General features: G+C 41.8%; 3 protein-coding genes across 3 annotated transcripts; 1 reads left to right on the top strand and 2 right to left on the bottom strand.

Annotated features, from left to right (window-relative positions):
* Positions 1 to 4259: 4259 nt before the first annotated feature.
* PCOAH_00030550 (Uncharacterized protein) lies at positions 4260 to 4574 on the bottom strand (the record flags this gene model as incomplete). Its single annotated transcript, XM_020059856.1, has 1 exon — positions 4260 to 4574. The coding sequence occupies one exon, from the start codon at positions 4572 to 4574 to the stop codon at positions 4260 to 4262; it is 315 nt and encodes a 104-aa protein (XP_019915466.1).
* Positions 4575 to 10432: 5858 nt separating this feature from the next.
* Positions 10433 to 13345, top strand: PCOAH_00030560 (Glutathione synthetase; the record flags this gene model as incomplete). The annotated part of the gene is made up of 3 exons (XM_020059857.1): positions 10433 to 12335; positions 12797 to 13133; positions 13270 to 13345. 3 exons carry the CDS (start codon positions 10433 to 10435, stop codon positions 13343 to 13345), a joined length of 2316 nt encoding a protein of 771 aa, XP_019915440.1.
* On the bottom strand, positions 12976 to 14336 carry PCOAH_00030570 (Uncharacterized protein; the record flags this gene model as incomplete). The annotated part of the gene is made up of 5 exons (XM_020059858.1): positions 12976 to 13498; positions 13670 to 13730; positions 13847 to 13971; positions 14087 to 14157; positions 14277 to 14336. 5 exons carry the CDS (start codon positions 14329 to 14331, stop codon positions 13451 to 13453), a joined length of 360 nt encoding a protein of 119 aa, XP_019915266.1.
* Positions 14337 to 14972: the final 636 nt, after the last annotated feature.

The following is a 14972-nucleotide window of genomic DNA, read 5'->3' on the forward strand; positions in this document are numbered from 1 at the left end:
AATAGGGACGTATACTAAGAAGAAAGAAAGGAAGGAGGAGTAGATAGGTGTACAGTGTATATGTAAAACACTATTTATTGTATATTTTTCCCCCATGTTAAATAGAAGGAAAAGAGATATTCATAAAATGCTATTATGCATATTTTAAATGTGTATTAGGGGTGGTAATGATCATTACTTTATATAGAAAGAGGGCAACTGCTGGTAATCCTATTGCTGCTGCACCACCAACAGCGGAAGGAATGATGGGGATGTCAGTTTCCCCCCTTGGTATTGGTAATTGTGGAGGTTGAGGTTGCTGTTGTTGTTGTTGTTGTTGTTGCTGCTGTTGCTGCTGCAACTGCGAAGATTGTGGGAGTTCTGTTGTTTCCCTCTGTCCCTGATTCTGAGCACCTTCTGCTTTCTTTCCTTGATTTTGTGCACCTTCTACTTTCTTTCCTTGATTAGGAGTTCCTTCGGTTTTTTTTCCTTGGTTTTGTGCACCTTCTGTTTTTTGTCCCTGGGTCACTAAAAAAAAAAAGGGCAACATGGTCTTAGTGTAATCTTCCCTTTTTTTCTTTCTTTCCTTCCTTTCACCCCTAACAACCCACCTAACACAACCTTCCACCCCAAACACAACCTTCCACCCCAAACACAACCTTCCTTCCACCTACCACCCCTAACAACCTTTCCTTCGACCAACCACCCCTAGCAACCTTCCTTCCACCCAACGACCTAACAGCCTTTCCTTCCACCCCTAAACAACCTTCCTTCCACTCCTAAACAACCTTCCACCTTCCATCACCCCAACAACCTTTCCTTCCAACTACCAACTACCACCTAACAACCCACCAACCACCCTAACAACCTTCCACCTACCACCCCTAACATACCTTCCGTTCCTTTATTTTATTTGTCTTACCTACTGCCAGATCGTTAGATGCCTCCCTACGTGGGAGGGATGCTTGCCTTACGGGGCATGCCAGTGCCTGTGGTTCCGCGAATTCTCCGTCCTTATTACTTTTCTCCACTTTAAATTTATCACAATATGGTTCTCCGCTCTCGCTTCCGCACTTTCCACTTAACTCTGTATGTACTGACTTGGCTGTACATAAGGACTGCTGGTAATCTGCACTGCATAGATAATTACTATACTCCCCATTATTCTGTATTTTATTATAGTCATAATAATAATCAAATAGTATTTTAGCCTTTGGGAACCTCTCTTTGGTAATACCTTCGTACAAATTGGTGCAGTTACACGTACCTCCGTATGTCTTCAGATCATTGTAAATTGTTCTTACAACCGTTAAGAAAGAGCCTTCCTTACGGAATTTCTCCCTTATTTTATCACCTAACCAATAATAGAAAAAACTGTAGCGGTCATTATCGGACAGCATATCCAATCCCCCCTTCCCATCGTTACATACGGAACAATAGTTTTGTGCAATTGTAGTGGCAAAGTTTCCATCTGTAATTTCGTACATCTGTAATGATTGTTGCACCTTCTGTTCTAGATCACTACGACTCCCTACCCCCATTCGGAATGTACAACTTCTTCCTACTCCTCCGTTGTCTAACGTATCGTATATTTTTTGTGATGGTTTTTTAAATGGAGCTGAAACCTACAAGTGCGAGTAGGGAAGTGGAATATGTATGTGTAGAAATGTGTGTTCTTATACATTCCTAATTTATAATTTACTGCATTATGCAGAAATTACTATATATACATCATATATATAAGTGTCCATGTTGTAAGAAGGAACGTTGTGTTAGGGGTCGTAGATGGAAGGAAGGGAAGCAACATGTCCCTTCAGTGTTGTTCCTTACCCCTGCACTCATTGTTTATATACACATTCCTTTGTACATAGAACAAAATTTCTACTGAAAGTTGCCTTCCTTCCACTTATTCAATTATTCATGAAGGGAATATATATATATATATATGTGTGTGTGTGAGATTTATCACTTATATATTCCAAGTTGGGGAGTCCCTCAGTGGGAGGTATATATATATATCAAAAAATTTGCACTTGTCCTTTCTTCAATAATGCTTAATCCTTTAACATTCTTCAAAGGAATACGATATAATATACACTATATATACACACATACACATCAAAATCATTATGATTATATGTGCACATATATAATTTAAGGAAAGAATATGAACGGGCGCACGAATGAACGAAAAAGCAAAGAATAAAAAAAATAATGGATCGAAGGAGTCAAACTCCTCATGTTCAATTTGTATCTATGTATTATATTTGTGCACATTCCTTGTGCATTGTGCATGCTTGTTCATTTGGAGCATTCCATTATTATGTATACTTCTCTCTTATTATGTATATAAGCACACCTTTTTTTCTATTTGACGAAACATTTATCATACATGTACTACATACTTTTATATTTTATTGTTATGTTTAAAGGGGAGTTAATTGAAAAATTGTTAATATGCATATTGCATAATTCAATCCAAAAAAAGAAGGATCACACTCTTTCCTATACCTTTTCTTCCTTTTCGGAATGTGCACATTCTTCTATGCTCAGTGGATAAAAATGCGTATATTCACAATACAAATAGAGAAAATGAGTACAATACAAAGATATATATGCTCAATTATTATTTAAAAGTGAAAATTTTGTGTACACACATTCCTCGTAGTAGGTGGCTGCTGTGAAGCAGCCCCTTCCCTGCATGATTGATTTGTTATAATAATTTTGCACCCTCTTCTGCTCCCCCATCCTCTACTCTTCTTTCCCCTTTCCTTCGATAATTAAACTATAAACAGTTTAAACAGAAAAAATATATATTATACTATTTGTGTTTTTCTTCTCGACTTTCCTTTTCTTAAATTATGTGCACATTACAGAATTCATTTCACACCTCCTCTTCCAATTTCTCCGATAGGTATATTACAAGTAGTTTATTCATACATACACAACAACGTTGTGAACGTTGTGTACATTAAGGGGGAGAAGCAGCTTTCCCCCCGCTTCTCTAACATTATTTCCCCATGGATTTATGTGCGCCCACCTCCCCCAGCCATCATCTTCCCCTAAGAGGAAAATCTATTACAGCACATTCCTGCCGGAGGAGGTTTATTAGTCCGCCCCTTCTGATGAACACTTAGTGCACTGTCCCTTCAGCATAAAGCCCCTTATATGAACCCTATGGGAAGAATTAGTCCCCTTAGAAAAATTTCCCTTACACTTTTTTTTCCATGCAAATATGTACATTGGGTGTGCACCTACTTTTAAAGAAAAATATCCTCCAATAACTCGTATACTAATCTTTTCTTAGATGGCAAAATATGAGATTCCCATAAGGGAAGAGCGAGAACATAATTCACGTGTGGGGCGGGGGGGTAGACACTCACAGTACAGTTCATGTTTCCCCCGCAATCATGCAGACATATAATGAATAGAATTCACCACCACCACCCAGCTCCTTCTCATTGAGTTTCCGATGGGTATGGGCACCCCCTCTTCAGTGATCTCCCCCAGATAGTAGATCCTCCCCCATGGAAGTAACTGTGCCCTTTTATACGTAACGGAAAATGCAGGAACGAACACCCATGCAACTTTCCTCGCCTCTACCAAGCTGTACCCTCCCCTTTTCGCATGCGCATATGTATACCTGCACGACAGATCAAATTTAAAAAGGCTAACACCTAACTGTGGAAATATTCTTAACGAAAAAAAAGAAAAAGAAAAAGAAAAAGAAAAACGACGAAAAAGAAGACGAAGAAGGAGATAAACACTATATGATGGAAAGAGAGTGGAAATAACTTAGCCTGCGCTCGGGGCACACGGCCAACAAAAAATGCGTGTCAAAAAAAAAACATGTTTGTGTGCAGGTCTCTCCTCATGTGGAAAGACATTCCCCCCATTTTAAAATCTTCAAAATGTGTGACGCACGTAAGGTGAGACATGCGTTGAGGGGTTAAGTGTTGGGGTGTTTCAACCCCGAGGTGGAGGAGGAAACCACCTGTCTGTGTTAACATACCCCTGAAGAGGGATATCGCATAACATCGCACCGTTCTTCATCTTGCCACCGATCCACCGGTGGGCTCAATCGAAAATATATGCATTTCGGTGATGAAAAAATTACCGTCGCAAAGTGGCCAACAAATGCTGCGTTTGCGATGTTCATGTAGGTGCTAGTTTATTCACGCATCGATGGTGACCAAGCGGAGGGGTCCCCATTTATAACTGTTCCAATGATGGTTGTTCCAATGATGTGGCTGCTCCGCAGCGCTGGTGTCCTGCCCCGTTCAGATGTTTCGCCGGCGAATCCCGTCATGGACGAGCTTCTCGGTTAGGTTTCCCGTGATCTGGGTCAGGTGGCTGGTAGCCGTCTGGCTAATCTTCTGCACGGTGTCATCTATCGTCTTCTCATGCTTCAGCAGGATGGGACGTATGATGCAATTGTAGACAGTTTCCGCACCCCTCACTTGGGGCATGTACAGGTAGAGGAGGAACAGGAGCTTCAGCAAATAGTAAAAGGGGACCCAAAATAAGATTATATCGATAAGGTACTCAAAAAAAAAGAAGAGAGATAAAACAACCTTCCTTCTTATACGCTGCATTTCTTTAAGAAAAAAAAAAGAAGAAAGAAAGGGAAGCAATATTCCTTCCTTCCACCCCTAACAACCTTCCTTCTTCATCTGGATGATGATGAGGTATATGGAATTGAATATTCTGATGAATTAGTTGAATCATATTCCATTGTTGAGTCGTCGTCGTCTGATAAGGTGTTGAAATCGTGGTTAATTGATCTTCTTCTTCTATTACTTCCAGAGTGGTTACGTTTATTAAGGAAGAATGGTTTATACTAAAAAAAAAAAAAGAACAGGGTGTTATGGTTGTTAGGTGGTAGGTGGGTTGTTAGGTGGTAGGTGGGTTGTTAGGTGGGATGGTAGGTGACAAGTGTGGTGTAGTTTTACTTACCTTGTAAAAGAGGAAGGCAATTGTTGGTAGTCCTACTGCAGCTAATGTAGAAGGAACTACAATGGAAGTGACGTTGCTGCTACCTTCTTCTTCCCCTTCTTTTCTGTGACTACCACCACCGTCACTCCCTCCCTTTCCTTCTCCACAACTGACGCAGTCATCCCCACCATCTATGGCGGCATCGCCAAGGTCGAAGTCTTCCCCAGCAGAAGGTTTCTTTGGGGTGGAGACAGGATTGCATGTTAATTGTTGTAGTTTCTGTTCAATAAGTGCCTTATTTGTATTCCAGAATCCGCTACAGTATTCATCAGAGCTCTTTCTGCAGTCCTCCTCCACAGCCGCATATGCTGGAGAAAGGGTATTCAGATAACTGCCATACCTACTACTGCAATTCGACCCGCTGCTCTGTAACAGCGTTTGTAAATCCTCATAGTCATGGTAAAGGTCGAATATTCTGCCCCTTTGTGTGAGGTCTACGCTACCAACAGTAGTGGTTATTCGTTCACACTTATTCTTACCAGGGGAGTTGTTCAATTTGCTATAGATTCCATTCATAACTCCCTGGAATGAATTAGTGTCCCGCAAAGCATCTGACACTGTAGATCGCAGCCAGTAATAAAAATATTCACAACGGTCTTTATAGTTTGGATCTCCCTGCGGCATCATTTCAGTTATATAATACCATGCTGCGGCAATCTTCTTTGAACAGGTAGTAGTATTGAGAAACGTTGTTAGTGTGCTCTTCAGGTGGTTTTCTATTTGTTCGATCTTATAATACCTACCACTGTACACTTCGTGCCTGATGTTGAGATCATCGTACATGCTTCTTGAAGGTAAACTTGCTAGGTAGTCTACCTACAAATGCAATTAAGGAAATATATATGTTTCCCCATGTATACTTCCATATGGTTCCCATAATATTATATGTGAGGTTTTATATATATATATCTTTATTGTATATATATATATACTGTTATGTCATTCATTCCACATAGGAACTAACAGTTTGTGCCCCTGGTTCTGTCGACATTAATGGAAGTCCAGATCCCTGTTCCCCGTGTCCATCCTCACTTTCCGAAAGTTCGTCTTCATCTTCCTCGTCCTCATCCTCCTCGTCTTCCCGTGGCCCCTGTTCTCCATTACTGCACGTTAATTCTGGTAGGTTCTGTGGTTCCCATTTATCAGTTTTCCAGTGTTTTTTTCTAAATTCCTGACAGTATAATTCACTAGCAACCTCGTCCCCACAAATACTTGTGAACTCCGAATACGCCATTTCAGCATCTTGTAGGTGTTTCTTATACTTTTCATTAGAGAGAATATCGCTACAGTTCGGGTACTCCTGTATGGCATTTTTGTTATAATTCCAATCAAATAATTTTTTTCCCCGTTCAAAATTGTCCCAACTAATATTATCACTGTATAAATTAGTGCACTTACTGTTACATGGGAATTTGTCCAGCTCCTGATAAATTGCTCCTAGGACCACATCAGGTCTGTGAGTTAAATTACTTCCTAATTTCTCTTTTACTATATTGCCTAACCAATAATAGAACCAATAACACCAATTATCACCATCGGACACTAATTGCTCCTTCATTGTGCATGCATAACAGTAGTTCCATCTAACTTTATCCGTATATTGCTGATTATCCTTGTACATTTTTAATACCTGCCATAAACTATGCGTTCCGTGTGTGCAGCATTTTTGCCCATCGCCCACTATGCGACACGGCATTCCCATGTTCAGCCTATCGTACATATTTTCTGAAGGTAATTGATCTAAAGGATCATCCTCTTCCATCTATAAATATGTAATTAGTAAAATATAGGTATGTATTCTTTAAGTGTCCATTACATTATGGATATAAGATTACATATATATGGAATCATGCTTTTTAAACAGAAAAACAGACTTTCACCCTTTTCCCTTTTACCGGTTCCATGGTTTATATTTGTACATTTGTATATATTGAACTTATCTATAAAATTTGTGTTCTTCATTCTATGTTCATATATTTTAAAAAAACTACATGAAAATGTTTCTCCTCCCCTCCCTTTCATGATTAGGTATACACACACTGAATTCGTTTTTTATCCTATTCGCACAATTTTTGCCTTAAGGGAAAAAAATTTTCAATTTGGTATTATTAATATTCCCCTCCCCACTTATTTCTCCTTCCTTTCCCTTTTGTAAAATATATCATAAATATTTCATTTAAAATATTAGATACACCTTCCCCCAAAGTGAGTTATCATCTTTCCTTATTCCATAATATATATTGCACCTTCATGTATATTTCACTTCCCCTTTCCTTTCTTAAAATTTAAGAACATGAGGAGCTTCCTTTATCCTTTTATTCCCACGTGTACTACCCTCATATATATACATGGCTCTACGTGTACTACCCTCATATATATACATGGCTCCACGTGTACACCTTCATATTCAGTTATACTGCTCTTCATTGTAAGACAGGTTTCTGGGTTTTAGGGTTCGGGGTTTAAGGTTCACCGTCTACGGCTCACGGTCTAGGATTCAAGTTTTACGATTTGAGGCATTAGGATTTCAGGCTTCAGGATTCAGGGTTAAGTCTTTAGGGTTCAAGGATTGAGGGTTTAGGTTTTAGAGTTTAGGATTTAGGGTTCAGGGTTCAGGGCTTAGACTTCAGGGTTTAGGATTTAGGATTCAGGTTTAAGCTTACGAATCAGGGTTTAGGATTTAGCCTTTAGGGTTTAGGGTCTAAGATTCAGGGTTTAGGGTCTAGGATTCAGGGTTTAGGGTCTAGGATTCAGGGTTTAGGGTCTAGGATTCAGGTTTTAGGGTCTAGGATTCAGGGTTTAGTGTTTATGGTTTTAGTTTTGAGGATTTAGAGTTTCATGATTTAGGGTTTCAGGGTATAGGAATTCAGGGTTTAGGGTTTCAGGCTCTGGGGTTTTAGGTTTTAGGGTTTAGGGTTTCAGGATTTAGGGTTTCAGGATTTAGGGTTTTAGGTTTTAGGGTTTTAGGGTTTTGGGTTTCAGGATTTAGGGTTTCAGGATTTAGGGTTTCAGGGTTTAGGGTTTCAGGGTTTAGAGTTTCAGGGTTTAGGGTTTCAGGGTTTAGGGTTTCAGGGTTTAGGGTTTCAGGGTTTAGGGTTTCAGGGTTTAGAGTTCAACGTTTATGGCTGAGGTTTGACGGTTTAGGTTTTAGGATTCAGAGTTTAGAGTTTATGGTTTTATGTTTAAGGTTCAGGGTTTAGGCTTTAGGTTTAGGGTTCAGGGTTTTGGGTTTAGGGTTTAGGGTTTAGGGTTTAGGGTTTAGGGTTTCAGGGTCTAGGGGTTCAGGTTTAGGGTTTAGGGTTCAGGGTTTAGGGTTTAGGGTTCAGGGTTTAGGATATAGGCTTTAGATTTTAGTGTTTATGTTTTAGGGTTCAGGTTTTACAGTTGAGGCTCTAGAGTTCAGGTTTTTGGGTTGAGGATTCAGTATGTAGGAATTAGGGCTGAAGGTTTAGGGATGAGGTTTTAAGGTTTAAGTTTCCGTCTTTATTATTCATGGCTTAGACTTTAGGGTTTATGATTTAGGGCTCAGGCTTTAACATCCAGGTTCCATCTTTAGATTTCTAAGGAGGATAGTAGGGAAAAACATGTTTCTAGAAATCTAATCATATGAAATACTTCGTTCAGGGATTTAAACTCTAAACCTTTAATCATAAACCTTGGGCTCTAAACCATGAAATCTAGACCCTAAAGCCTAAACTCTGAACCCTCCATCCTAAAACCTCAATCCTAAATTCTCAAACTAAACTCTGAATTATAAATCCTAAACCCTGAATTATATATTCCAAACCCTGAATTATAAACCCTAAACCCTATGCACTGAATCATAAACCCTGGAGGCTAAAACGTGGAGCCTAAACCCTGAGCGCTAAACCATGAGCGTAGAAACTCTTCCGTAGGAAAACCTTCCTCAGGAAAAAAGTCATCCTGCCTAAACCCTAAATTTGAACTTGGAACATGTTCCATGCTAGCACATTCCTTAGGAACATCTTCTGTAGGAACAATGTCTTCCTCGCTAAACCCGAAATCTGAACGTTGAACCTGCTCCTTAGGAATATCTTCCTTAGGAATATCTTCCTTAGGAACAAAATCTTCCTCCCTAAACACGGAATCTGAACTTGGGACCTGTTCTCTAGGAATGTGTTCCTTAGCAACATCATCCTTAAGAAAGCATTCCTTAGGAACATTATCTTCTAAATTTCTTCCTTGGGGAGATCGTCCTTAGTAGCAAACTTTTCCCACATCAATCCCGAACCTTAAAATCCTAAACCTTGAACCCTGAATCCTAAACCCTGAACCCTAAACCCAGAAAACCTGAACCCTGAAACCTTACAACCTAAACCCTGAAAACCTGAACCCTGAAACCTTACAACCTAAACCCTGAAAACCTGAACCCTGAAACCCTACACAGTAAACCATAAACCTTAAACCCTAAACCCTGAAGATGCGTCAGGAGAAATATTGTACAGTGTATAACAGAGGAACGTTGAAATGGGGGCAAGACGCGCGTAAGCATATACGCAGTGCAGCTGAAAAAAGTTCACGCTGTGTATTACCTAAAGGTGTGTACTGCTATTAGGAAGGACCAAGAAATATCGCTTAAAGAGCAATCTACAATACGCAATTTGTAGGAGGAGGCTTCTTTTTTATTTTACCTTTTGGAATCTGTTTGTATTTTTTAACATAAAAAAAGGAAGGAATCTATTACACCATTCTACTTTCCTTTCTTCCTTCCTTCCATGGAATTTACACTTTTTGCATTTTTAAAAAAAAAAAAGAAAGGAGAACCTACCATTCTTTTATTTTCTTTCCTTTTTAAAAAAAAAAATGTACCTACTACCGGCTCTATTTTTTTACTTTCTACTGGGATTTACGTACACTTTAAGAAAAAGAAATGAACTTACGAGCATTCAACACTCCTTCTTTTCTTCCTTCCTCCTTAGGATTTATTTGCACCCTAAAAAAAACATACCGTAAGAATGAAAAAAAGAACTCACCATCATCATATTTTCTTCCTTTCCTGCTTCCTTTAGGATTTATTGCACTTTAGAAAAAAAAGATAAACCTCCTACCATTCTACTCTCCTTCCTCTATCCCTTTTCTAAAAAAAGAAAGAAGAACGTATCATTATTCTATTCTTCCTTTCTTCGTTCTCTTGGGATTTATTTACACTTTAAAAAAAAAAAAAAAAAATAGCCGCCCCAACAGTTCGCTGCACATCGGAGCGGGAAGAAAGCGAACCTACCTATATGACCCAAGCGGATGCGAACAGGTGTGAATATATGCGCACCTTTTCGAGTAGTTGCCAGCTCATCCGAACGAAGGAGCGACTTAGTCCGACGACTTTCACGCGAGAGAACTTCCTGCGAAGCACTTCCCGTAGTCCCCGTCCCGTTGACGCCATTCTACAGGTTAGTGAAGTGGCTAAGCGCACACTGCCCAGCGGGAAAGCGTGGCCCCCATGGAGAGCGACCTAGAGAGCAGAGTGAACCACTTCTACGAAGTGGTGCGGAGGGAAATCCTAAATTTCTTCACAGAGAAGAAAGACAATAACCAGTACCTAAGTTACGCACGGATACAACTGTTAATACAAGACCTGATGGACTATCTAAATAATGGTGCATTCTACACCTTCACGAAAGCGTCCCAAGGGGAAGGCAACACCATGTACCTCCAGGATCCTAAGTTCTTCGCATTTTCCATGATCCCACAGAAGCTAAGTCGAAATATCCTACAGCTTTGTCAGCAGTGCACACTGCTTCACGCTGAATTGTTCGATAACATCGTTTGTGATATGCCATTTTTATTAAGCCTGTTTGAAGGGATAAAACACTACGATGAGTTCTGTGGCAGGTTGATTGGTATTTGCGAGAGGGTCTATTTGAGTATGGAGGACCCAGGGCGAGATATAAAAAACGACATACGGTGCGTTATTGGCAGATCCGACTATATGTTGGACAGCAGACAAGACGAACGAAACGGACAGAATGGAAAAAACGAAGGAAACTGCCACGTGAAGCAAGTCGAGTACAACACCATTTCGGTGGCATTAGGGAACTTGTCGACCGTCCTGTTCGAGGCGCACAAGAATATGCTGAAGCAGATTTACCGGGAGTACTTTCCCTTCAAGGGGGAGGGTCAAGCGCAAGGGCATCGGGCCGGAGGAGGAGGATATTCCCTAACCGACGTGGGCTCCATCCTGGAGAGGAAATTTAAAAATGACTTCCTCGAGGGAACACTCACATGCTTGAAGAAGTGCCACGAGGCTTACCTCACCGAAACACAACCGTTGCAAGGACAGAACAAAACGATAATCCTTTCCATTCTACACAATGGGGATCTTAACCTTTTCGATAAATATAGGACCAAGTATGAGTTAAATAAAATGGACATAACGCTCAAGTTCTTAACCTTAAAAGAGCTAGAACTTTTTTATGAAAAAAAAAAAATTTTTTTAAATTACCCACACGAGACGTTAGAAGAGACATTAAAAAGGGTGAAGGAATGTCAAGGGGACCTCCATAAGGAGAAGTTTGCTCCAGGGAAACTCCTTCTCGATTTGAATACGGAAGAGTATGACCCATCTGGGGGAAAGTGCCCCAATTATAAGCAGCACGTGTTTGAAGTCAGCGTGGTGTATTTCCGCTCACTGTACTCACCAGATCACTTTAATGAGACCATTTGGCATGTGAGGGAGTTACTCGAATTCAGTGACGCTGTAAAGATACCATGCCTGCCTTACCAGCTAGTGGGATTCAAACGAATACAAATGATCCTCCTTGATGAGTCCATCCTAAAACGCTACCTGTCTCTAGACTTAAACAAGATGAGAAAATCAGAAAAGCAAATACAACATGATATGAAGCTCCTACAGAAAACATTCGCCCTGCAGGTTGATCCTTCACTGAGCGAAAATGAGCACATCGTTTCGCAGGCCATTCGGGAGGAACACAATTATTTGCTCAAGCCGCAGAGGGAAGGAGGAAAAAACAACTTACACGGTAGAGATATTAGGGAAAAGCTTATGCTTTACTATAAACCGGAGCAACGGGATAAGCTTTCCTTTTATGTCCTCATGCAGAAGTTGTTTCCGACTCCATTTACTGCAGTGCATTGCAGGACGAGGTTGCGCCCAATTGGGGAGGGCGCTAGTGATGCGTCCCACACAGAGAAGGAAAAAGTGGGAGGAAATATCTCCTGCGTCCAATGTGCGAACAAATCCGACGTCCTTGAATTCTCTCCTGAGCAATCCATCACCGAAATTGGCCTTTTCCACAATTTTGTGTTTTGCAAAAATGTGAACCTGCTGAATGAACAGAAGGGGTACCTGATACGGACGAAGAGCGCCACGGAGAACGAGGGCGGTGCCATGTGCGGCATCTCCAGCATGGACTCCTTCTTCTTGGTGTGACAAGGTTAGCACGTTTATCGGGTTACCAGTTTATCGGTCAGCAGTTTCGCAATTAACCGCGGACCGACGTGGCAGAATTACAAAAAAAGGAGTGCAGCCGCATACATGCTTCTCCGCTTCAAGCTGCTAATTTTTGTCGCCCCAAACAGCGCGTGCACAATAGGTAGCGGTAGTGTGGCGCGCCGCCCACTTGCCCGCCTATCCATTTACCCTTTTGTGTTTATTTTTATTTTATTTTTCCTGCGGCAATTTTGTGAATATACCATATGACCGTCCGTGTGGCTTGGCCGCCTGCTCGACTGCCTTGTGGGAGGAGAAGCGCAGCTGTGTACACCCATCTTTTCTCATCTGCCATTTTCTTCTCTTCTTTCCGCTTCTTCGTTCCTCTTCTGCGTTTCACCTCCCTACCGCAAGCGGTCAAAATGCTTTCCGTGCTGAGGAACACTCTCCGAAACGCAAAACCTTTGCGTAACTTTAAATTGTTTTTACGAGAAGAGGACTACTACTCCCCTGGGGAGGAACAAACGGCACTTCGGGCCACTACACTTAACTCCGATTATGGATCCCTCCATGCGAATGTATTTTTTAACGACGTGAGCATATTAGTGGAGGATCCGCGCATGACGGAGAAGAACAGCACGCTGCTGTTTAATAAAGTTCGAAATGATAAGCGGCACAGAAAACGGGCCTTCCAGAAAAGGGGCTACTGGAAGAAGATGCACTACTTCACGCGCAAGGCCAACATGATGAGGTGGGCCACGCAGGACGCACCATCCTACAGACGTGTGCATGCGACTGTACATATGACTATACATACGATTGTGCATGCAGTTGTTCGTGCAGTTTTGTGTGTGTGTACACACATGCGCCGCTTCACATCCCTGCAGCTTCGCCTTCAAGATGCAAAATATCGATTACGAAAAAATGAAGAAACTGAAAAGGGGGGAAGTTTATTCCACATAGGGACAGAGGACCGGACACCCGTTGCAGGAGATGCAACTCCCATCCTATTTGTTTTCACCATTAGCATGTCTGCGTAATTTTTTTTTTTTTTTTTTTTCCTCCATCTTATGACTGCGGGATGGCTACTTTCCTTTGGTTGGTGTGCACTTCCAGCTGCGAAATGATATGTCAGTGGGGAAGAAAAAAAAAACGTCTATAAATACGCACAATGGTGTGTATGCCTCTCTAATGTGTAACGGAAAGGGGAGGCACGGAACATGGACCACATAGCATGAAGCACATCGCCGTGAAGACCATCTGCGCACAGGGTCCATCCATTCTTACGTCACTAAAGAGCTTCTTCAGTTTCTCCTCCGAGTTGCTGATGACCTTCTTCCTGCTTTCGCTGCAAAGGGGAGGGAGGTAGGCAGCATTTGCTTGGCTACTCATTTGCAACACGCCCTGCACACATATACGGGTGGGCACAATTCACCCTGCGGATATGCCGCCAACCGTGCTTACATTTCCCCTGTGATGTAGTGAATTCTCCTCGTGATGGTATCGTAGCATTTATTCTTTTCCTCGCGAACTAAAATCAAACCGACCAGCTTGTGCAACACGGCATCGTCCTCCAAGTTTTTAACCTCCTGTGAGATGGATGCACGGAAAAGGAAGGTCCGCATGTGTTCTTATTCTAGGGCTACAACGCCCATACCTGCGCAACTATGTGGGCACATGGGTAGACGGACGGCCTTGTCCTACCTCCAGGAGAATTTCATTTTCCACCTTCTGCGTGATCAGTTCCTCCAGCTGGGCGTTCAGCTTCTCGCAGCCTTAAAAAGGGGGGGATAAAAAGAAAAATAATGGTAAAAGATTGGTAAAAGAGCGGTAAAAGAACCCCCGGTTCATGCCCTTCCTCGTGACTGCAAACTGCGTCGCACTCCGGACGTACTTGTCTTCAAGGTGTTTATCTCCTTCACTATTTTGGTCACTTTATCTTGCGACATGGTGTGTGTTTGCGGGTGGGAAAAGGAAACTAGCTGGAAGGTACTACACGCGCCTTTTTTTTTTCTGGCTAGGACGACTCTCTCCCTGGCGAGATGCTTCCTCACAGTGCACAACTGAGACTTTCTTTTCACCGACTGAGTTGCTCAATCTGCTGCGCCTAATTAGGCATAAACCACAGCAAGGTACATGTGAAAGCTGCGGCGGACGGGAAAAAAAAAAAAGCTTGTCGAGAAGGTTTCGGTCGGTTGGTCTCTACGCCGGTGGGCGGGAAAGGGGACTTTTTAAAAATTGCAAAAAAGGGGGAGAACTTACCAAAATGGGGGGAAGTATTAAAAAGGAAAGAGAATTTACCAAGGTGGGGAGAGGCCCCAAAAAGTTACACAAAATTGCAAAAAATGTAGCGCCTTTTTTTTTTTTCGCGGATAAAAAAAGCGGGGCACACAAATAGGGGGGGCACAAAAAAAAATGGCAAAAGCGTGGTGGCCATTTCTGCTTCAGTGCAAAATTAGCCACTTTTAAAAAAGGCAATGCGCTGGAAATGGCGCGTTGCTAATGAGTTACGCACGCCCGACGGGGGACCGCAACGGGTCGTTGTATGAGCGGGGATAGGGTGTGGCGATATTGTTTCACATATTCTCTC

This window comes from Plasmodium coatneyi, chromosome 10 (genome assembly GCF_001680005.1).
Source record: "Plasmodium coatneyi strain Hackeri chromosome 10, complete sequence".
Lineage (NCBI taxonomy): Eukaryota > Apicomplexa > Aconoidasida > Haemosporida > Plasmodiidae > Plasmodium > Plasmodium coatneyi.